General features: G+C 43.2%; 1 protein-coding gene across 4 annotated transcripts; it reads right to left on the bottom strand.

The window, feature by feature from the left end:
* Positions 1-168: 168 nt before the first annotated feature.
* Positions 169-23261, bottom strand: TRIM37 (tripartite motif containing 37). 4 transcript variants are annotated; one of them, XM_065036786.1, is made up of 25 exons: positions 23040-23261; positions 21382-21483; positions 20043-20083; positions 19243-19359; positions 18553-18640; positions 17976-18098; positions 17210-17333; positions 16280-16347; positions 15852-15976; positions 14975-15025; positions 14497-14578; positions 12978-13054; positions 12354-12533; positions 11518-11632; positions 11082-11288; positions 10475-10611; positions 9681-9778; positions 8344-8547; positions 6024-6335; positions 5722-5847; positions 4573-4765; positions 3748-3866; positions 2003-2116; positions 1147-1231; positions 169-784 (listed from the first exon to the last, which is right to left on the bottom strand). In XM_065036786.1, the coding sequence occupies exons 1-25, from the start codon at positions 23058-23060 to the stop codon at positions 781-783; spliced, it is 2913 nt and encodes a 970-aa protein (XP_064892858.1). In that variant the 5' UTR covers positions 23061-23261; the 3' UTR covers positions 169-780. The 4 variants fall into 4 exon arrangements, with proteins under 4 accessions (XP_064892858.1, XP_064892857.1, XP_064892856.1 ...); XM_065036785.1 differs by having other exon boundaries at positions 169-803; positions 23040-23250; XM_065036784.1 differs by having other exon boundaries at positions 2003-2155; positions 23040-23247.
* Positions 23262-24367: the final 1106 nt, after the last annotated feature.

Raw genomic sequence — 24367 nt, 5'->3', positions numbered from 1 at the left:
AGATTTGAACATTTGGGCTGGATTTAAAAATCCCAGATGGATTTAAGTGCTTTTCCTTGAATAACTGAGGAAAGAAGTGACAGGTACATAGCAGGAAAAAGTTCTTACAGTGACCTGGTGCTACAGAGCACACCCAGACTTCCCCACACAAGCATCTAAAGCTTCACACCAGGTTTCAACATCCATTTTATTAACAAAGTGCAAACAGTTTTAAACTATGAGTTGTACAGCGCTTCCACTGCAGCACATTCACACGGAAAGAACGTCAGCACAGCCGCTGGGACGAGGACAGCTCTCGGTTACCATTACTCATGCTTTGTCGCTAACCGGTTATTCAGCTTCACAAGTAGTTTATAGCAGCTCAAAAAGAGTGAAGGGTTTGGCAGCGTGTTCAGCTGGTCCACACCACGGAATGAGGAAAAGAACTTGTGCACCAGCTGCCTCACCGCAACTCTCACCGCACAGCAGCTGCAGGACTCAGCAGCCTCACACAGCTGGTTAAAACAAGGACATTCACACGTTCAGGGTTATTCCAATGACACAGTAAGACATCCTGGAACGACGCTACAGCACCTTGTGGACACCGTTTCAGCACAGCCGGCAGAGCCAGCGGGAATGCAGCCTTTAGTGTGAGGCCCTCACAGGTCATTGTGCCCCAGGAACAGGTTTAAGACGACTGTAACAGAACCCCAGGAGAGGAGGTGACAGACGGGTGTGCGCACAGCCACAAACAGCAGCTCCAGTGAACCACCGCAGGTCTTCAGGCCCTGAGCCCAATCTCTATCTGCTCCAAAGAGAGGCAGCTGTCATCAAAACACCCAACCGGGAGAAGTTTAAGGCTTCAACTAAATACAACTTTAAGAGTCAAAAGCTCACACCAGGTACTTAAATCCACTCAGTTTTCTGCTGAAGATGACACAAGCACTAACCCCAGCCAGTCCTCCCGCTGTGCTGTGTCATTTTTCAAGCCTGTGTGCCCCACGGAAGAGCCGGGGGGCCGAGCTGCCTGCAGTGAGGGCACAAACACCCGCCTCCCTGCTCGCGGCAAGGTGAACGTGGCCTCACTTCCGCAGCGGCACAGGAAAAGGTGCATCCCCGAGGCCACAGCCACCTCACAGGCCAGCCAAGGCAAACAGCTGCACTCACCTGGTGCTGTCTTCTCCAGTAACGAAGCTGAGATCATCAGAACCGACTTGATCGCCCTCTGGGAAGGCTGAGCACCGCTCGGAGGCTGAAAACAGAACAAGCAATCAAACACAGCAAGTTAACGTTCCTCCACCTGCAAGACCTGCTGTGTTGTACTTCACCCTTAACATACTGGTACACAATGTGCTTGACACAGAGCTAAGACTGCCCCAGGGTTTGAGGTTTAAGGTATCTTTAAATCGAGCACAGATACAGGCAATGTTTTGATCCTTCCGATGAGCTATGAGGTTTTAGTGCTGCTGCAGACACACAGCACAGCAGCAAACTCCAGTTACCAGGCTGAGTCATTAGGCCATGCTGCTAATGCGGCGTTGGATGCTTATTCCGACCAAAAGTCACCTTCACCGAGCCTCAGCTGTCACCTCCCAGCTTTTAATTTGATCAGAAGGTTAAAGGTTTTTCAGAGAAATAGAGGATGAGTTTTTGAAACTCCACTGAAGCGCTCGAAGCACGTTCCTGCCAATTAAGATGCAAATCTGTGTGTAAGGCAGCAGTTGCCTCCCTGGAATCAGCCCACTTACCACCATCTCGCACACAGGGAGCTCCGATTCAGAACTAGAGCTACGGGTTTTCCAACGCTTCCCTGAGAGACTCACCTAAACTGACTTCTCAAGGCTAGAAACAGTTCCCCCCCGTTTCGATCTGGTTTTAACAAGGATCCCAAGAGAGGAGTTCCAAATCTTATCAGTGCTTGCTTGAGCTTTAATACGAACACCTCCAGAGCACGAGCAGCGACCTCTGCTTTCGCAGGCCCGCGGGCGCGCTGGGGAGGGGGGGCTCACACCGGCACTTGTACCTTCGCTCGAGGACGGGACGCAGAAGCCGTGGTTAAACCCCTCTGCGGCAGAGGCAGCATCCTCCTGCTCTTCGTTTTCTGTGTCACATTCAATGTCACTGTCGCTGCTCATTCCTGGGAGGAGATGAAGGACATGCTTCTGACACACCCCAGCTGCAAAAAAACCCCAACAGGCAAAAACCACAAGGCAGAAGTGACGGCAGTAAGATCTGTGCAGCTAAAGCGGGCAACTTTTTCACATGGAAGAGTTACCAATATCAAATACCAAGAGCTGGCAGGAGAATGGGAGAAGCAGCACATTCAGAGCTAAATGTATTTAGCAAAGCACTGAGGAATGTGACAGGGCAGCGGGGACCAGCTTTGCAAACAGCCTCATTTTGCTGAGCAGCTTAGCTCTGGAGGACACTTCCAAAATGTCACCAGCTGAGCTCAGGGGTCCAGAGCTGCGCTCCCCTGCCAGCTGCTCCGTCTACCTCAACCATGGGGACACAAAGTTTGGTGGGTTTCTTGAACAGTTCTGAGGCAATATGACCCGCTGAGCAGAGGTACCTACAAGCAACTCCATTCAAGTCTCACACATCTAAAACATGCTTTTCCTACGAAGAACGGCCATAGCTGTTGATCAAAGCGGTTGCTTTTGTTTCAGCAGACCTCGAGTGCACATCGATAGCGGTCAAAACTCTCCCTGCCGCAGGTTTAAAAAAGGGTTTGCTCCGTTCCTTTACTTAAGAGCTGACACTCATTGCTAAGAAAAAGCAAGTAGCGAAGGGAGATGCCAACTCCACTGTAGATTTTCCTCTGAAAGGAAAAATATCGTAATATTTGTTTCCTGGGGTTTTTAACAATGAAGTATTTCGGGTTTTAAAACATTTTCCTATTAGGCTCTCTGCTATAATAGGAGAGCTGCGGGAGCACATCACGATCACGCTGCAGTGACTAAGAGCAGACATTCAGTTTTGTCACTGAGAGACCTTCAGTAAATGCCAAGTCCTACACAATATTGCACACTGCAGATAGAGATGGTTGCTGGCACCTTAATATAGGCTTTGCGCTACAATTCAGTCATTGAAATTCAAATTAGTGCAGGGGTGGAAGGCAGGAGAGTTTTAGAAAGATAAGAAAAAAAACTCTTCTACGTGGACTTTCAAAGAAAAAAAGCCAGTATTTTTTTTCCAGCGTGGAAAAGATGCAGGAAGGGAGGGGGAAAGTTTCCTCCAAGTCTCTAAGGAAACTGGCTTACGCACCACAACACCCGACACGAATGAAATGTTGGAGAGATTCTAGTGTGGACGTGGAGGTACTTACCAGTGTGGCTTGTCCCTGAAGGCAGAAGACTTAAAAGCCAAGGTCCCTGGCTACTGTTTTAATTAGGTAAGAAATTATTTCCAAGGCCATGCAACTCAACAGCAAAGCAAAGACCTGGAGACATACCCAGAGGTACAAAAAGCAACCAGGAGTCCAGAGAAATAGATGACACCAGCGTTATCTGCTGGGTGTTTGCGTTCCTGCTGCACCGTAATATCTGTTTCTCCCCAGACCGCAGCCACACAGACGTTCTCTCCTCGTTCAGGTTTCTACTACAGCTGCCAAGTGTTACAGCCAAGTTCAACAGCCATGAAAATGGGTTTTGCTGTTTGGGTTTTATTCCCTCTTTTTGCCTCCCATTCAAGGTAGTTCCCTTACAGGAAGGGATCGTCACTACAGTGTTGTCACACTGCATCTGCCCTCTACAACATCCCATTTACCTTCTTCTGGCCCTGCAGAAGCACCTTCAGAAAGCATCCCCTGCAGGTCGGCAGCTCCCGAGTTGTTTTCCAGACCACCTGCCTGGGCCCCTTCTGCACGACACCCTTTAGAATTTGACCTTGAGAAAGAAATTAGGAGAAATACAAACACCACGTTAGAAATTCAGCTTTAATCCAGCTACGGAAACAAATCCTTCTAGTGCCACAGCTAGTTTTACTCGTTGCTTAAGACTCTCGCATATCCACTTAAACTTCCAGATTTGACTGACTGAGAAATATTTAAAAGCTAAAAAAAATAAACCTGGAAAAGTTTATGGTATTTTCCAAAAATGGTGACTCTTGCCATTTAGGAAAAACAAAAACCAAACCAACAAAAAGCCCACAAAAGCCAGCCCTGAGTACTCTGTTGCACTTCGCTTAGTCAGCCCACGGGGAGTTATTATGAAACTGCTGAAAAGTAGAGTCCCAGTGAAAAATATGGTCTTAAATGAAGAAATCCAAAGTGGTAACTGTCAGTGAGAGGATATTTTGCAAGGACTAGTGGGAAAACAGCCTGGGCCTGCCTTTCAAATCCAAGTGTCAGACTAAATCCACAGCTGATCAAAAGAAAGAAAAAAACTTCAAAAAGAGACAACTTGTAAACTAGTTATAAAACCAGAAATTGATATCCAGAGGGAACAGCAGCAACCAAGTCAACTTCAAAGCAACTTCTTTTCCATGCTACAAGCACCTGGTTTTAGTAGATTATGGTAGTTTTTCTTTCTAGATCAAGGGGAGGTGGGGGAAGAGATAACAAGAGGGGAAGGGGGGAAATAAAACCTTTACCCTAGAGCAACAACTTTCCTGCTCTTCTCCACAGCAGTTAAGCCACTTAAGCCAGAAACTCCCACATCGGAATCTGAACTTTCACAAGGCCTTTCCTCCGGCTTCGGCAGCACCTCGGGGGCGTTGCCGTTCGCCAGGGGCCGCGGAGGGTGAGGGTGATGCCGACCGCTCAGCTTCGAGCTCCCTAAGCCTCCTGAGAAAAGAGAGAGAGAAACTCAAAGCACATCCAGCCTTATTTCAGAAGATTAAGCATCCAGTTGTTTTACATCACCAGTTTGGTTATAAACACGTGTGGGTACAAGCCACCTTCCCCACCCTCACTCCTAAATCATTTTCAAGTCAATGTATGGGCAACATACACCATCTGACACCTGCTCTCTGACACACAGAGACTGCGGGACGTACAGACCGCTCCTTCCCCACCTTGTGTGGTGAAATGTTGTTTTCCAGTACCACAGACGCCCTCCTCACTGCTATTTTTCCCAGCTATCAACACAAAACCATTTGCTTCTACTCTTGGACAAGGGTGGAACTGGGCACAAAGGTCAGTTACACTGTGTAATGACTCCATGGTATTTTCCAGTTTCTCACCCAAGATTTCTATATCATTATTTTATTATCAATGTATATTATTATCAATGCTTTCAGCATTATAAGAAAACAATTGTCAAACCCCATTCCTTCTCCGAACACAAGGGGCACAATCACCATTCCTGCCCTAGGTATTTTGTTTCATTGCCCTTAAGAAAGGGCATCACAAATCTCAGGAGCAGCATTATCACACAATTCTTTCATCACAAGTCTCCAGAGTTTCCTTGAACTCACATTAAGTCAAATCACAATTTAAACCTGGGTCAGTGCTTTTTGATCTGTGATTTTCACTGCAAAGTTAACTCCTGAAACATCTGCAGAGAGACCAGCAGTGACACGTAACACATTTATGTTCCGATCAGTCAACAGCGTGGCACCGTTTCACAGCGGATCAGCTGAGGGCCCGCACCACTACAATAACATCAACTGGGTTGGAAAAAGGATCCACTCAAGTTTGAGGAAAACTTCAGTTGCCAAGTAAAAAGATTTCCCGAAAAGCTTTTGCACAACAGATGCAAAGACGCATCACATATCCCAGATAAAGGTGACCCTGTTTACCTTCAGAGGTTTGCCCATCGCCCTTTAGACGAAGATTGCTCTCCCCACAGTCCATAGCTCTTCGTAAGGACAGACTCCCTGCTGCTCCAGAACGAACGGGTTTGGGTGAATTTTTCTTACTTGCAGCTGCAAAAAATATTCAAAGACTCAGAGGCAGTGCAGGTTTTACATTTCTGGATTCTTAGAGCTGAATTTGAGTAACTATAAAAGGTCTATTTCCAGGTGCCTGGATTTACAAACCACCTACACAACTGACATCTGGAAGTGTGACGTTTAAATCCCCCCCTTTTCTAGGCACTTACAATTCCTTATGTAACAACTGGTCACTGAAGACTTTGTCAGCAGTTCCATTCCTATTTCTTGCAGTTTGCTGCAGCTTTCTGTTCCGCAGGCAGCTAAAGCACCTTGCTCAATGGAGAAGAAGCTGGGCTGCCCATCACAGGAGCCGGCGTTGCTGCTTCTCACTTCCGACAGCTGGTTTTTGACATCAGACATTTTGCTTCGAACTTCGGCCATCTGAGTTTTAAGTCTTTTCAGCATCTTGAGGTCGGGTGGCACGCGCCACATCGCCTGGTGTCTCCGCTGCTCTCGCTCTTTTAGAGAATAAGATGATGCTTTACCAAAGGAAAAGTTAAAGAACACAACAGGTAAGTAAAACTGTTCTCAAAAACAGACTAATATTTTTAACAGCTATAAGAATTCTACCTATAAGTTATAAAAACAAGGGACAGACATGTTCTGTACTGGTGTGGCACTGTAACATTGAGGCTGCAAGCACTGCACAGCTACTGGGATAGCAGATTTTCACTCTTTGCCATGGAAGAACCCCAAAACCAGCTCACTGGAAGAGCCAACGCTCTACTGCGTGAATTCAGGTGACACCTGAGCTACTGCTCTATATTGCCACACAAGCTGCAGGTCACAAGCCTGCTTGCCAGTTTAAGTCAATTTTGTTACAAGTTTTTACAAAATTTGTTGAGTGCGTGTATAAGATTCTCATCCCACCAACATACCATGTTACCATATAGAACTCAAAGAAATCTGAAACTAGGGAAGGAATTCCCCCAACACCAGAGGATCAGGTTGAGGAGCCAACACCTGCGTAAGCCCACATGCTGCTCAGCCAGAATTAGAACAATTTTGATGTCTAGTTGAAGCCTTAGAAATTCTGTAAGTGTTTTGCTGCAAATTCAGCTGTTCAAAACCATAAAGCCCAGCGGCTCTTAGAAACCTTCACCTTAGGAGGTGAAGTCTGGCAAACTCCCAATTAAACCTTCGCTGACTGACTTGAATAAGCTCCAGAAACAGTCAGACCTTGAGGGAACCTCCACAAAACAGGTAATTTCAGCTGCGTGACCAGTAGCTAAAGCTGATCAGGAAGCCATTCAGCACAACAGGAGAGCTTAATCTTGCTCGGGTAGCCCAGCACGAAGCGCAACACCCTCTCTCAGGGTCCTTTTGTCACGTGCTGCCTCCCCTTTTCACACTTACGGAAGCAGCTTCCATTTTTGGAAATACAGATGACATTCAACTGAAAGTTCTGTTTATGTGACTACATTTCAAAAGCTAATCGCAAAGGAACAAACAGTTTGAGCTAGCTTTTAGATTCAATAACACCAATGTCATCGCTGCAGCAAAAGCAAGTATTTATTTGCAGCAAGTGCACCATTATTTCTCTTCTGTTCTATTTAAGTCACTAAATGGTTGTTTCAGAATGACCTGAAATAAGATGCTGCACTAGCCAGCCAGCTAGCTCCAAATAAGTTCCAATCATGGTAAATGTATTATTGAGGTTTGATTTAATTTTAATTCGTCACTAATAAAACAAGAGAAACTAGCAACCTTCAGTAATAGCCATGGGTGCCAGAACTGCCAACTATTTGCTCTTCTGCACATGAAGTTAATTGCTGTTTTCGGTTGAAGGGTCCTAACTGAACCACAAATACTCTTTGAAGTCTTCAATTATTTAAATGCCATCACTATTTTTGGCTGCTGACATTTTGATCCATTTTTCTCCCACAAGTGCTTACATGAGCTTCTCCAGCCTAATACACACATTTTTTCTAGTTCCGTTTTAAATCCCTTTTTCATAGAAAAGTAAACTCCAGGAGCTGTTATTGTTAGTATCTGCTGTGCTCCTTGTAGTCTCAGCCACCAAGTGCACGAACTGTGTGAAGCGCGAGGTGTAACTGCTTCCCCAGCAGAGAGCTGGTTTGTGGTGGTTTTGTCTTTCAGTGCTCAGCCCTTTTAGAAAAGGACCTTTCTTCATCTCCCATAGTTGTAGTGAAAAGAAATCGCAGGAACTGCATCTCTATAAGGTTTTTACGCAATGCAGACAACCAATTCAGTCACATCCCCCAGAAAAGGACAAGAAGACCCTCCTCGGTGCACATTTCTGTTCTCAGCTGAGTCATCTGGCACTCTCAAGCCGAGGTCAACCATTAAGACTCCGAATGCGTCAGCACAGGCAGGAAGATGCAGCACACAAGGACATGGAGTTCAGCTGTCAGTGAAATGTGCTGCTTGTCACCTCTTTTCCCCCCTCCCCTCCTCAAACCTGCTTCTAACTCCAGAGACATTTCCAGGTTGGAATTAAATCATTTGATATACGTATACAGTTACCTCTGTTCTGCAGAAGAGAGGCAGGCGGACGTGGCTGAAGGCCCCAGAGGTTTTCCATACCATTTCTGTCCTTCAGATCCAACAAGTGGATTAAAATCAAGGGATCTATATCTAGTAAACTGCTACTGGCTGTTGAGCCCAGAGCGCTTCCTCCCCGCCTTGAAGGTCGTCCACTCACGCTGGTGTAGCCGTGGCCACTGGTACCTAAGGAAGAGGTACAGAGAAAGAGCGTGCATATACGTGACCAAGGTGATGCATTGTTCCCTGTAAAAACAAAGAGTTCTACAAGAAGATTAGGAATGAAAACATTCCAGGAAACTTAAGACATCAGTTATTATTTCATGGATTTATGGGTAGACTAGAAAACAAATCAATACAAAGAGCATTTATTCTGAAGAAATGCACATAAACTTTCTAGGTGTGTGTCTCCCTCCTCCTGCTTAGATTAAGGGGGGATCTTCAGCTGAGTTCCGCTCTGTGTTACGATGCTCCCATTACATAGTGGCCAAGGCACTCAAAAGATGAAGAGAGTCTTCAGACAAAATAGTTAGATCTGCGTGATTAAAATGGGATAGTTTAATAGAGCTCCCACCACAGACAGGTGACACTACTAATATTCATACCAGAAAACAGGGCGAGCAGGTAAATGCAAGAAGCTTGAGCGAAGAGATTGTCTCAGCTTTTACAAGTGTGGTTAAAAACTACTTTATAAAAGTTCCTAAATAAGTGTTGTTTCTACAGCCCCTGTGTAAATACCACCTCAGTGAAGGCCACTTCTGACATCTTTGCCATAAATATATTCAATATACATGTATTTTTCTTTCAGCATCTTACTAACCTATAGCTAATTTGGGCTATAATAATCTCCAGGGTGCAAGAAGTCTCAGAGCGCCTTTCCGTTATTGCATTTAAAATGTATTCCTGCTTGACTTGTAGGGATTCTTTACTTCATTCCCTCCACACACTTCAGGTTTTACAGTGCACTAAAATCTAAGTGAATGCGTCACGCATTCAGACGTCACACAGACGTCAGTAAGAATTCCTTGTTGGTCTGCTTTTAATCGCAATGGAAGGGGTTTCAAAGAGGCAGAGAAGCATCTCTCTAAACTTACATATCGTTTTCGAACAAGCACATTCAGAAGATCACACTTTATTCTATTGAACCTCTGAAACGTTTCTGCTACACTGCAATAATCAGTACAAACCACATGATGCAGCATTTCCCAAAATAGAAATGCCTGCAGAACACGCAGCTTGGCGTTGTTTCCAAAAAGAACAGGGGACGGAATCCAGCAGCACTTTGCGTACACGGGGATTCTGAAAGCGGTTTTTCATACCTGAGGCTCCAGGAGTAGCGGCGGCTGCGGCATCCTCCATGAGATCTCCTTCTTCCAACTCCATATTGCTGCTGTATTCCACGTCATTTTCTCCAGACCTTAGGAGATGATTGGGGTGCAAAAAGGAGAATACAGTTATTAGCTTCTGTCAGCTCTTGTTAAGCGTTATGGCACATACCTTGAAAACAACATGAAGCACTGTAAATAGCATATTCTGCATTCCAAATGACACTAACTGAACAAATCAAAGTGTGTTAATTAAATGACTGACTAACCAGGAGTCCAAAAGTGTCATATATATCTAGACTGTAAAATCTGATCCTACAAACTTCTATATTTGTATGTGTTACAACACATCCTCATGTTTTAACAAAGATTCTAGGATTTGACACTATCATCTCAGTTAAAAACCTTAAATTCTCTAGTTTAAGCAACTGTCCTTATTATCACTCCTACTACCACGACGACAACATTCTTAATACCAAACCTCTCTTTCGTTACAGTGCAGAAACAGATTTCTTAATAGTGTTTTGGGAAAGAACCTTCACAGACTATCACTTGTCAAAGACAGGATACAACACTAAAATACGAAAGATAGGAACTAGCTGGCTGAAAATTCACTATTTAGTATTAACTATATCAGTTCATGTTGTTTCCAGTACAGAAAACATGCCTTACATCGCACGGGAATCCCCCACACCACAACTGAATAGCAAACGAATCAGTTTGCACTGGAATTAGGATGATTACCCTGGGAGACAGAGCGATGATCTGAAAGTGATTAAGTTACTTACATAGTTTCTTCATCGATATCATTTTCTTCAGTGTTACTAGTTGCTGTTGAACTAGCTGAAGAGCTGCTCCCATCCAGGTGGTTCACCTCGTCTTCTCCAGCAAGATCTATATCCAAGTCACCATCAGAGAGCTCGTGCTACAAGAAAAACAGAACAACCCTTTATAAAAATAAATACTTCAATTGCACTTCAACACGTTCAAGAAAAGCTATGAAGAGAAACTCTTCCTCCCCAGAGTATCACACCACCATACAAGAGTTAGGAGGGTCTCAAAGCATAATAAAAGCTGGTAACAAACACAGAGAAGTTGGATTTTTCAGATGCAACTTGAAAACATTTTTGTTGTAGGATGTATTACAGAACCACAGAATCCCAGAATGTCAGGGATTGGAAGGGACCTCAAAGCTCACCCAGTGCAATCCCCCCATGGAGCAGGAACACCCAGATGAGGTTACACAGGAAGGTGTCCAGGCGGGTTTTGAACGTCTCCAGAACAGGAGACTCCACAACCCCCCGGGCAGCCTGGGACAGTGTCTGTCACGTTTCTACTGCTACCCTATCATAAAAAGTCACATAAACAAAGAGGCAGGAAAGAAATAATCCCTACGTTAAAGTCTTCATGCTTCTCTTCATCCTCTTCCTTGTTATCTCGTACCAACCCTGGAGCAGCAACATTCTCAAGCAATGCTTCAGTGCTTTGTCCAGATTTCTTTGATCTTGTTTCTGGACCATCGTCATTCTGGGGACTAAGATGAGTGTCTGGAGGTGAAATGCCTCGTGATTTCTGAGTCCGGGAAAGTTCAATCGCAAGCCTCTTAAATATTAGAAGGATACACAAAAGTATACATAGAAGACGACAATGGAGCATCATCACCAAATCAAGTAAGTTTGTTAACTTGCATATATACTATTTGAATAATGCTAATATGAAACTACCAATAAGTAACCCAAATAAACACAGTTATCAAACACAAACACTAATCTAAACCAGGTAATCACTGGTCAGTAAAAAGTGATTTTACATAAATATACATCACACTTACTTCTTTAAGGTTATTTATTTGTTGGATGTAACTTGTCTGAGCTGCTTCCAGTTGAGCAATGTACCAGTGTTGATCTCGACACTTCTGGAAAAAGGTCGGTGAGCGCACTTGGAACCTTCAAAGGAACATTTGAAAAGGTGGGGGGTTTTGGCTTTTTTGGCTGGGTGATTAGTTTTGTGGTTTGTTTTTTTTTTCCCCCCCACAAAATCCAAAAAGCCCCACATATGAACATCATACAACCTGAAATCTAGTGACGGAATAAACTTAGACATCATGTACTTCTATATTCAATATACCAAATACACTGAATGACAACAGTAAGTATTTGTAGGAGAGGTAGTTGTCTTCACAGCCAACAGTAACAAAATCAACACACTACAAAGCATTTAACAGGAGCAAGAGTCTGACTGTCCAGAGAACACTTCAAGTAGATGGATAAAGCTTTATATTTTGTCATAGCATGGCAAGTCCCATTGATAGCATTAGTCTTTATATTACAGACATCCTTCATTCCCAAAGTTTTCCAATGCTCACTATAACTGTTTCTAAAGAGAGGTAAAAACCACACTGTTCCTTTAATTCAGTTACTTACAGATCTCTAAGCCAGGCTTATTAGTGTCAAGCATTGCTACTTCTCAAAGAAAGACATACTTCAAGTTTCTACAACTCCCTTCAGCACATTTTCTTTAAAGCTGATGACAGTGAAATCTATTTGTGACAAAACATGTCACCATTATTTTAAATTCAACTCCTTAATTATTTCCTATTTCAGCAGTAGGTGTGACACATTGTGAAACGATAGCGGAAAAGAACCCCCACTGAGTTGTCTTCCTTACCTCAGGATCACGGTGTCGTTTTGCCGGTTTAAGTAGCCTTCATTGGCCAGCAAGTCCAAACGGAAGAATCTGTTGTAACCCCAGCACTCACCAACTTCAAAATCGGAGGCAAACTCCCGAATTATGTTTTTAGTGGGATCGTTGGTGGACTGGTGAACCATTTCCACACGGTACTCATACCTACGCAAGGGAAGATCACAGGTATTAACACCAAAACAAAGATGTCAGAATTGCTGAATACGTCAAGTTTAACAGAACTGTGATTCCTGGGAGGCTTGCGGGCCCAGCTGAAGGGGCGATTCAGTGTTAAAATCTGGTTGAAAACAGTACAAGGAGGAGGAAAGTAGTAGTAAGGAGGGCTAAACCAATACTAGGGGATAGATACTCTTACTGGTTGTTTTGCCAGCTTGCTTTCTATATTGAGAAAGCCACTGAGTAATAACTTTAAAATATTATCTTTGGGCACAATTCAAAGCTCAACGGACAACAGAAGTCTCACTGTTCTTTTCACAAGGGCTCTGCATCAGTCCCTGGCAACGCTACAGAACTTGAGGTCATTCTTTGCAAACCTCTGTAGATGCTTTGCCAACGAAGAACAGCTGCTCTTACTACAGGTTTGCTTACTTGGATGTCTCTGGCAACCCAGCTGAGAGCTCCAAGAACACAGAGAGGTAGTAGCCCCGTACTACTCCATTTCCGTCCTTGAAACAAACAGAGAGATAAATTAACTTTTAAAAAGTGAAAAGCAGTTGTCTACTTTGTATGCTGCACTGTTTTTATCCTCCTGTGACCTACAACTCTTAGTGTAACTTTAATCAAGGGGAATCCGCATGTGGAAGCACATATGCAATCCAATATCAGTATCTCAGATATAAATCTCAAAATAGAGCTTTAATTACTCTAACACTTTAGGGGTTCAGTTAAGTTAAAGACTGAATAGACAAACACTTGTCAGTGTATCAGAAAAAAAACCCATTTATTTAACATATAAAAAAGCTCAAAAATCTACTTAGTTTATTACAGTCCAATTCTTCTCGAATTCTCAACATGAAAACAGCTCCGGTTAAACATTAGTTCTGAAATATTTTACGTACAGCTCCATTGCAAAGCCACTTCATTTTTCAAAGAAGTGCAATTTCTTTAGAAAAAAACATGCAACATTAAAAAGTTAGGTCAGTTAACTCAGAAACAATATTAGAACCACAATAAATCAAGGAAAAATATGGCAAAACCTCCATCACACTCACCCTCATCAAGGATGAAGAATGGCTCAACTTGAATCCTCTAGGTTGAAGAAACATTCCAACTTACCATTTAAAATATAATTTTTAATGCCTTCTGACAGCAAACCTCATGTAGTCAATTCTGAATTTACAAAACTCTGAGAACATACACAGGGTTTACAACTGCACTGCAAGAACACAATTCTGTGCATACGTGGGCTTAAGAGATTAACCCAGTTCTCTGAAGATGCCTTGTAAATCACTAACAAGCTCGTATGGCACCACTAAACGTGTATTGCTCCAAACACAGCTGCAGTAGCAGCCGGAGCTTCCTGGAAGCACTGACCAGACTAGTGGACTGCAAAAAGATCACAGGGTGTGGGTTGGTATTCCAACAGGGACAACTATATTGCTTCAGTGGGCTGAATACTCTGATTTCTGAAAGGACATCACACACATTTTAATGTCAGCATTTGAGAACTGGATGCACAGCAAACCAGATTTCCCTTCAACTACTACCTTGTCCTACTCGCAGCTTCCCAAATAAGGATTATTTACAAACATAAATATTGTAGGTTATCCTGTACCTCAGTTCTGCAAGAAACATCTGCAAAACCCACTCAGACAGACAAAAAGGGTAAACATATCTATTAAAGTTCCTACGCCATATTGCTAATACCCATTTTTAATTGCTTTTAAATTAACTGGATTAACTATACTGAGAATGTTTGTGCTAGTTACCTGGAGGCAGAGAGGGAAAACTCTAGTGGTTGGTGACCAACTCTACAACCTTATTGTGTTATTTTCATACAGCTTTTTACATACAATATGAAACTGAGATCTCCTTACAAGAGAAACTTATGGATGCTGGTTAAATGTTTTGGATGGGATAACAACTCTAGTTGAAAAATATAACTCACTGGATAAACTTTTAATCTCCAGCAGAGTCCTGACACTTGAAGAGGTGGACTGTAAACAGGATCTGCTCGCTGCCGCAGCGTGCTGTTGAGAAAGGAGAAAAAACACTTGCTATTGGGACAAAACAAAACCCTCCATGAAATATTAAGCTTCATATTCACTTGCACTCTTACACTCTAGAATGATCCTCCTTGCTGCACACAGTGTGTAGCAGAATGAGGACTAAGCAAAATGTTCAGTGTACACACAAATTGTGTGTATATATATATACAAATATTAAAAAAATTGCCTTTATCATGGTAAATCTCTTTAGCGAATTGTTCACCTGGTAAACAAGAGATTTTGATTGAATTTCTACAGCTTAGTTCATATCTTAACAGTTTTCTGTAGAAATTATTCCATGTTTTAAAGAATATTATTTGCGTGCAGAAGAAAGAAAAAGCTTCCCAATATTTTCTGTAATTTCAGATATATTCTTACCTGAAGTTTTCCAAGACAAATGTAGTTGAGTCATAGGCTGGAACCAATTCACTGGGGAGGGGCAGGAAAATATAGATATACACATAAGTTGAAAAACACGACATTAAAAATCTCAAGTTTTGGAATCTTCAGAAGGATTTAAGGTGATTTAGGTCACCAGAGCCACTGAAATTCACTAGGACTACACTTTTTATGAAGAATTGTGTTCTGAAGCGATTTTGGCTATATATTCTGAATTAAGGTGACCTGCAGGGGTGTCTCATGAGAGCCTTGCAATTATATACTGAATGACCCAATAATAAGAGAAAAAGGACAAATCAGCAAACTAAGTGTAAAAAAGAACAGAAATTGTCAGCTGGAACCCGCTGTCCCAGCTCCCCAGCAAGGACTACAGACATCAAATAAGCTCAGCTGGAACAGAAACACCTACTTGCCCCGTAGGTTACAAAGGAGAGTAAGTTAAGCAGTTTATAATTTTCAGTGTGTGTGGACCCAAATTCAGAGATATCAAGTTTAACACAGAAAACAGGCACAATCGTGTTACCCCCCAGACTACCATTGCTCATATCGCTGAGCAGTACAACTCCCCTTTGCTATCGACGGGTATCAGACAAGCTCTCCAGCAACCTGTCCAGCAGCCACCTGCTCTTTCAAACCCACACATTAAACCACAGCAGTTCCCTCCCGTCCCAGTTCTACAAGGGAGTGACACACATAAGAACCGATCGACCTCCCAGACTCACTGGAACATCCTCCTCCTGTCATACAGTGGTACAGTAAAATGGGAAAGAGATACTCTCCTCTAAGATACTTCAAATATTTTTAAACAAGATGGCTTTCGAGTTCACGCACCACAGGAAGGAAATGCAATGCTCACCTTGTGAAGTCTGGGGGGACAGGAGTAGTGACAAATGAGGCCATAGGCTTCCGATGCACCTGCTGGAACATCATTAGGATCTCTGAACTTTTGGATATCAGTTCACTCTTACTGCATGATCGTAACTATATGGGGGAAAAAAAAAAGGAGAAAGAAAAAACCCATATGTCATGAGTAGAAACCATAGCTTTTGACCACTTTTATATGATTTTGCTATTAATCTCTGTACTAGTTTTGCAAGCAACAGAACACCTTTTGTTATACCTGGAAGATATACTTCTTTTCAAGAGGAAATTCTGCAACTTAAATGAAAAGATACTCTCAAGAAGCAGCTCTATCCAGCTTAAAATAAATTAATTAAATAATAAGAAAGGCCAGCTGAGGAGGGAATCTATGGAACACAACATTTCTACTCCTTTCATAATCACCTGATGTTCCACTTCTTGAAGCAGGGATTCCAGAAGTTCCGTTTCTTGGGTAAGCGATGTCTTCTGACCTGTTTAAAGACAGGAATGTATGTTTCAAGAAGACACAGTCACTGGATTTTTAATAACTTGAGCTTTTTTTCTTAATTTAACCTGGAATCTGCTCAAAAGATTTCTAAATATACCAAGGTTGATTGAGAAAGCATTTTAAAAGCAAGCCTACGTTTTTAATTAGAGCTGTAGTGAAGAACTCACTTGAGGTTAAGACAGTAATGAAACATTCTGTGTGTCCCAGAAATGGCAGGTTTGTTTTGGGGTGCTTTTTTGGACAAAAAGCAGGTCTGACTTCACTGAACTTGCTCTCCTCCAGACGAGCTTCTCTCTTGTATTAGCTGACACTTTTCTCCTAACCTCCACCATTTCTCTCGACTTGAATGTTCAAGTGTTTTCTTCACCAAAGAACAAACCAGGTTTAAATGTGTTTGTGCATTTCAACTAGCATGAAGACCATGACAATAAACAAAAAAACCCTAAGTCACATATGCCTGTTTCCTGTCATGGGGATTTGCTTTGTCTCCATCACACATTATATACCTGAAGAGTATTTGGCAGTTGTTAAAAAACAGGTATTGCACAGATAAAATGTTAACCTGTCCATCCAAATAATTAAAGACATTCTACCACAGCTTTAAGGCTGATCTTTAATCAGTACACACAAAAACAGATCTTGTGACTGATTATTGTATTCAATATAGGTACAACGTACAAATCCCAGATTTAACTTATAAAGTACTGACATGAGTTTGAAGAGGAACATCACCAGGTCACATCTAACAACTTAGAAGTATATCACAGTAACTAAATAATTAACTAAAATCTCTGTTGTAGGTAAAAGCTTTCTGTCAGCACTTAATAGAGGAAGAAAATACCTACCCATTAATGTTATAAGCTTATTCTTCAGCTGAGTGTCTAACCGGGCAATCATCATCTCCACTGCATTCCTGATTTCCCGAACTCGTTCATCCTTCGCGCTCCGCACGGCCTCCACATTCCTCTCCTGAAACAGCAGTCAGGAAAGACACAAAACCCAAGCCTTCACGCTTCTGCATGTTTCACTCATTTACATGTTGACTCTGCTCTCTCAGATGTCAGAAATGCCCAGGCCTCCCTAGACTCACCTCCAGCCCTATTTTTCTATGAGAACAAAAATAAACAAACCCAAAACTTGGTCTTATTAAAGCTTGCAAGTTTAGAATAAGAAAACAGGAATGTGTTCCAGGCTATTCCTGCTGCCTGTTGTGAGTACCTCACCGTGCCCTCTGGTGGGTGACCACAGGTTAACAGTCAAGTTGAGCAACGTTTTCTCACCACATAGAGATCTGGCATATGTGGATTCTTTAGTATCAAAATTTGTAACTGGAACTACCAGTTTCTCTTCCATAACTTGAACTCACATCTTTCTCTACCTGGCAACTACAAAAATGAGTATTTAGAATATGTTGATCTTTCCACACTGCATAAAAAAAGACTCTCTATGGGATAATCCAATTATCTTCACAGAAGCAACAGCTTCTGAACAGCTACTGAAAAGATCCAGAGGACCTGAAATGGCACTGTTTCCATTTCCCACTTCACAGTTATCATTTGACAATGGCTACAAGACAGGAAAACTTATCATCACTTTGGATTGATTTCTTACCACTTCTTGCACCAAACTGATCAATTCCATGAGCCTCCTCCTAAGCTTTGCCACTTCTTCATTTACTTTTGTGACATGCTGCTCATAGATTTCTGCCAGTGGCTTAAAAGTGTGTCCTCCATGCTGTTAAAAAAAGAAAAAGGAGGGGGAACAAACAGAGTATCTCATTTTAACTTTATCCCACTCCTATTAAATTACTGAAAGAGAGGGGAAGAAAGCCTCCTAGTGTATCACTCATCTTGGAAAAGTTCCAAAGCAGATTGTATGTAGGAAGTCTGTCTTTCACTTCCCTTCATAAGAAGTCATGAATTTGGCTTTCATACCATTAAAGCTTCCTTGTCAAGAGTTACCTGGAGTCTTAACAGTCCTCCAAAAATAAACTACTTCATTCACTGTACAACTAAGAAGTCAATTAAAGATAGAGGACTTGGGGTTTTTCTTTACAGTATTTGTGTGGCTACTCAATGGCCATAACAACAGTTCATAGCATTTCTAGTTCTTCAAACTGCTGCCAAACATCGTGCTTGTGGTCTCTTATTGTAATACACCACATGCATATAAGCAAGTCTCTTCTTACCATTCCTCCCCAAAGCGCACACTGGTGGCAGATACACTTCTTACAGGTCCAGCAGAAAACACTAAGCTTTTCATGATGATTTTCACACCTTAAACAAAAAATACATGTATCATCAACAGAAATAGCCATGAATTTTCTGCAAACCCAATTTAACATTTTCACTTGTTTTGCTACTGAGAGAAAAACACAAAACATCAGCACAGTTTTGCAAGAATACATATAATGAAAACCTTTTGTAAAATAAAGGTTGCTCTTAGTATTCTCTCAGGAAGTACTTCACAAAGTACATTACGAAAATTGGATTTCTGTGCAGCAGATAAAGGCTATCATCAATGAATCACACTCCAAATTATCCAAGTTAATACTTCACATTATCAAAATCACATGTACGGTCACTAAGAAGGTATAAGAGCCTTTCCAAGTATTACTACCCTTCACGTTTCCCACATCTCTCATTTTAACTATATTGAGTCAAACTAGAAATTGCAGTAGTTTTCTAGGCAGACACTGAAGAGCTTTCTCATTCCATCAAATATTACAGAAATGAACTCTGACTTTTAGTCAGACAGTGAGTACGACTCAGCTTTTAACTAAAAGTTATCAATTTGTTCCTTGATTTTAATGACGAGCTGGAGTTAAACGCCCGTTGCTATACAGCAAACTGCAAAATGCAAAGAACGCTCTATTTACTTGTCTTTTTCATTTTCTTCGTGCTTTGTGAGATTGCACAGTTGAAGCGTATCAAGCTGTTGTGTGACCTCTTCTGCCCAACGACAGTTGACGAGCTCTCGTAGCTGCAGCGGGGCTCTGCAAGAAGCATTGCTACAGTTAGAGCAACAACTCAGCTCGGGAGAAGCTCAAAGAGAAGCATTGCAGTGAATTCAGTTCAGCAATTCTACACTACTGGAAAAGTCACAGGCAAAAAGGGGCTGCGAGGAGGAGGAAACCACAATGAACCACCCCACACTGACACACAGGACAGCTCCATGGGGAACCCAAGAACTATTTCCAGATTTCTTCTGGGTAACACTCGGCAAATAATTATGTTTCTCAGTGCCTTCTCAACTTCTCCCATTATTCAGCTATCCCCTTTGTAGGGCTTCAATTATCCCCTTTGTAAAATGTAGATATATTTACTTTCATTCACATTTCAGTCTAAAAACTGAAGTTTCTGATCTCTGACTCTTACAAGAAAAATATAAAGAGTTCTAAGGGGGACATCATCTAATTACTCATTACATCAACTATATGCACTGAAAACAGCAGTGTGATAAGGGAAGAACAAAGATTTTGCTTAGCTTCTCACAAAGCTAGAATATACTTTAGAATAAGTATTATAGCAGGGTAAATTTTTAATGTAACAGCAGGTACATCTCAAAAAACAAATCCAGCTTAAAAATTTAGTGCAATCTGCACTGAAAAAAGACCGCTCGTAAGAGCGCAGTACACCCAAATCCTGGTAATTATTTCTGATATTAAAAATACCTTACCTACAATGAGGGCACTGAGCTCTTTGTTCAGTGAGCCAACGCTACGAAGGAAAAAGGAAAGAGATTTTTAAAGAGACTGTAAGAAAAAACTGCAAGTCATTCTATCATTAATTAGGAGTTACTTCTTTTTATTACAGTCTTCCTATATTTTTCCTTTTTTTACAGATTTGTAATTTAACCATTCAACCACTTAGTCACAGCAGAAGCTGCTATTTGTATCTTAGTAACAAAGCAACCACTTTTCTTTAGGTGTCAAAGACACTTCAGTTAAAATAGTATACAGAGAATTCTGAGGTATGAAGTATGCCATTAGAAACCACACACCTGGCACAGACTCCCACAGTTGTAGACTAAAAAGCACATTTCGGCAAAAGAAAGTGCAAGATACAGCAAGCATATTTTTGGAGTCTAAATTATTAGTCTTCAAGGTAACTTATTTCTTCCTCTCAAGCTATTCCTATGCAAGTTAAGATACTTGCAGTTCGATGATCAAATCCAGAAGGACCCTTTGAAAGTTTCTCTTCTAGAAAGCTCCAAAGACAAGTAGCTGAGGAAAAAACTTCATCTGCCCACTAGAGCTTACAAGTGTAAAAGTTCGGCAGTTGAAGGGCTTTATTCGTCAGCGCGCTGCTACATTTAACCATTCCCAGGAATAATCTCTCACCGCCCAACAACAAGATGTCATCTAACATTCTTAGCATGTAACAAATCCTTCACCTATAGTTCTTGTCAGAGCTTTCAGAGCTAAAGATGATTGCCTGTTCCAATTTCTGGCAATACCACCAGAGGTCTGAAAACCCACTACACTAACACATAACAGCATCTGGACTGATGCAACCGAAGCATTATCCATTGGTACCCATGACCTTGATAAATTAATTGAGGTACTCTGAATGCTGCTTCAGCCAGCTGTACCAGAATCCCTCGAGATCACATCTGATCACAGCACGCTGGTTTGGTGAGTGTTTTAAAACATCTCCAAGATGGCACAAGGTTATGTTATAACCTTCCAGTGTTCCATACTGACAGATGCAAAGTACAGGCACTGCCGACTCTCAAAAGATCCTAAAAAAGGGATCATTACATGTCTGTTTCTGAAAAGCAATTATTCCAGAGAACCTCTATAATTAGCAGTACTGAATGCAATGCATAGCCTGCCTGGTTCTTCCTCAGAACGTCGTAAAAGATTTTGAAAGGGAAACTAAAGAGGACGGAGCAGGAAAAAGGAATCCTTGGAAGACCAAGAAAAGGGGTAAGAAAGAAGCGAGAATGCGTTCACAAGAGCAGTAGTTTTTAAGTTCATATGTTTGTAAGAATAAACTATAATAAGCAAACTCACCCGAATACAACTGAAACAGCACAGCTTGGAGCAATGAGGACACAGGCGTGCATCACGCAACTTCTCCATACAAATAAAACATCGGAATACTTCGGCAATGCTCTGCAGGAGGTAAATTATCGCTATTGTTAAGTCACATACTTCAAACATATCAGAGTTGCATTTATTTTCCAGGCAGAGTGCCAGGTTTCACAAATGCAGTCCCATTCCAAACAGCCATGGATAGTGCATCTCAGAGCAAGCCCCTGAGTCAAACACCACGGCTCTGCTCCTCACTTGCTCCTGCATACACCAGCTCTTAGTACCCATTTTACAACACTACTCTTCTACAAGGAATAGCATCTTTGTTTGGTTTATCTTTTTGCAAGCGGGCCGTTCTGTACCCAAAATACCATTCCCACTTGTGTTCCCATGGGATTGAACCACTGCCAGAAGAAACCGCTGCACCTGCAGATTCTGAACCCACGAGTTTCAATGCAATGGCAATAAACTAATCCAAATGCATGGTAAGTACATGTGTGCATTATACAGAATGCTAACAAGAAGGACATTTTTTATGTTTCTAAGACTTTCATTTAAGGCCTACCATTAGCACTAGCTCCACAATTTCTATACTCTCTCATACCCTATTTAATCAACCCCTTGGGCAATAAAAATGTAATTTAACATATTGTTTTACTATACCCATTTGAAGAGAGAAACCGTTTGTTCTAGAATACATCCCCCTCATCTCTCTCCATTCTTAACATGAGAAAAGTATACTGAAATGCCAAACAATGTTTCCTTTCCCCATTGACAGATTTTTCACTGATAAATAAGTTTTACATTGTGTGTTATACAGGAGTTAGACCCCTTCTGGCTTTAACTATGGAACTTCAAAAGATTCTTCAGATAGGATAATGCTTTTCTCTACAGAATTAAAATTATAATATGAGGCATATCTTCCATTCACAGATACCACAGTATCTCCCATACATCAGTGTCTTCTTTGTTGGTTGCAAAGCATTCAAATGCAACACATACATTTACAGGAAGTTACCACACAAGGTATTTTAGGATATTTTCAGATATTCTTCTCGTTTGGCTGCTGTTGAAGCCGCCCAGGTCACAGAGAGCCAGCTCCCAGTGTCCTGCCCTCACAAACGCCAGGGGTGGTCCTGTCAGCCCCGGGTCTCCAGAGCAGCCACCTCCGATGCTCCACCAGTTTATCTAACCCTAACTATGTAAAATAACTGCGTGTCACCTAGAAACGCCACCTCTTCACACCCCGCTCCCTTTTCACCCAGCTCGGCAGCGCCCAGCCGAGCCCAGCCCTGCGCATCCCTGCCCCCCGCAGAGCTGCAGCTGTTTTCCGCCTCCCGGGCCGCCCACCGCTCGCTGCCGCTTTCGCCTCTTTCCCCTCACGGGAGCGATGGGGACCCGCCGAGGGCCACCCGCCAGCCCTCCCCTGACCCGTGAACAGGCCGGGATGGCCTGTCCCCAGCTCTCGTTGCAGAGGCCCGGCCCCACCGCTCGCCATCCCCCGCAGAGAAGGCGCAGCCGCCCGCCCGGCTGCCCCGCGGCCTGGGGGAGCAGCCCCGGGGGGCAGCGCTGCCCCCGCACCGCCCTTCCCGCCTTCCCTGAGAGCGCGCGAGCGCAACGGCCGCCCAGCCGCTCACCTCCACGCTCTGCTCGTCCATGACCGCGGTTCCAACGGCGGGGGAGGCTCTCCCCGGCCCCCCTCCCTACCGGGTGAAAAGCGAAGGCACCGGGGCTTCAGGTGCCGCTGGTGAGAGGCTGTGTCCCAGCCCCGATGTGTTCGCGGGGAGCGGGCCGGCTCCTCCCCCCGCGAACCCGCCCTGCGGCCGCTCAGGGCGGGCGGGGCCTAGCGGCCGCAGAGCGCTGCGCATGCGCGGAGCGGCCCGCCCGCCGCGCCGATAGGGGGCGGAGCCTCCTCTCAGGCACGGGGACTCGACAGCGCCGGGACCCGGTAACGGTCAGGGGACCGGCGGAGTTCCTCAGTGAGGTGACCCGGTAACGGTCAGGGGAACCGCGGGGCTTCCTCAGCGAGGGGACCCGGTAGCGGCTCAAGGGAAGCGCAGGGCTCGGGCTGGATGCTCACCGCGGTCAGCGGCGGCTCCCGCCATCGCTGCGGCAGCATCGCGCAGACGGACGTGAGAGACGCGGCCGCTTTCTGACAGGAATTTCCAACGGTTGGGTTGTCAGACTGGGCTCTCTGGAGCCCCAGCTGTGCGCTCGGTTCCTCGGTGCCTGTGACAGAGTTCAGGGGTGAGTGCCAGCGAGACAGCGCTGAACAAAATGCAGCTGCAGGGCTGGATTTCCACAGCTCACAAGGCCACTGTCCACAGGGCTGCACTTGAATTACACACAGCACAACCGTACGAGCAGTTGTTGGCCCACTAACAGGTACCTGTAATTGTTTTAGGCAGGTTTCACTGATAAATTAAATCTTTAGCTCTGCTGAAGGTAGGGTAAGGGGTGAGTCTGGTATTGAGTGTGATTGATTTGATTAAGTCTAAATATTAAATCAGTTTTTGATTACCTTGTAGGTAAAAGGGCCCCCTCAGCAGCAGACATCATAAAACCAAGTTATCCCTCTGCTTTTCTCCCCTTTGTTCTGCAATAGACAACCTGTATTCCCACCAAACTCTAAACAGACCAACCAGTTCATTGATGCAGTTCAGAAATGAGCATTTCCCAGCCTGAGGGCACTAATTTAAATTCCTCTCCTTTGACAGCCATCACTTTTCATTAAAAACTGTAGGAACTTAAGAAACTTCAGATATCTCTCAAACTGGGCCAAAATAAACATAAAAACATTAAACAGTAAAAAAAAAAAATCCCATTTTACTATGCTTGACCAAACATTGCAACAGAGGTTGTTAATTCTTTATCCCTGGAGCTGATCGGATGCCCTGCTCTGAGTTGGGAAGGACAATCGCCAGAGGTCCCTTCCAACCTCAGCTATTTTGCAAGTCTGCAGTTT

The sequence above is a fragment of the Columba livia genome, chromosome 20, assembly GCF_036013475.1.
Source record: "Columba livia isolate bColLiv1 breed racing homer chromosome 20, bColLiv1.pat.W.v2, whole genome shotgun sequence".
In the NCBI taxonomy this organism is placed as follows: Eukaryota; Metazoa; Chordata; class Aves; order Columbiformes; family Columbidae; genus Columba; species Columba livia.
The sequence above is the reverse complement of the archived record's forward strand: the minus strand, read 5'-3'. Positions and strand labels throughout refer to the sequence as shown.

Excerpts from the sequence above, each read along its gene's own strand:
- TRIM37 (XM_065036783.1), bottom strand. The coding sequence starts at position 23,060 with ATGGACGAGCAGAGCGTGGAG. Across the intron at positions 18,099-18,552 it reads GTGCGCTTTGGGGAGGAATG|CATGGAGGACACACTTTTAA; the intron begins GTAAGAAGAGAC and ends TTTTTTTAACAG. Across the intron at positions 14,579-14,974 it reads TTTGTCTTGGAAAACTTCAG|CACGCTGCGGCAGCGAGCAG; the intron begins GTAAGAATATAT and ends CTTTCTCAACAG.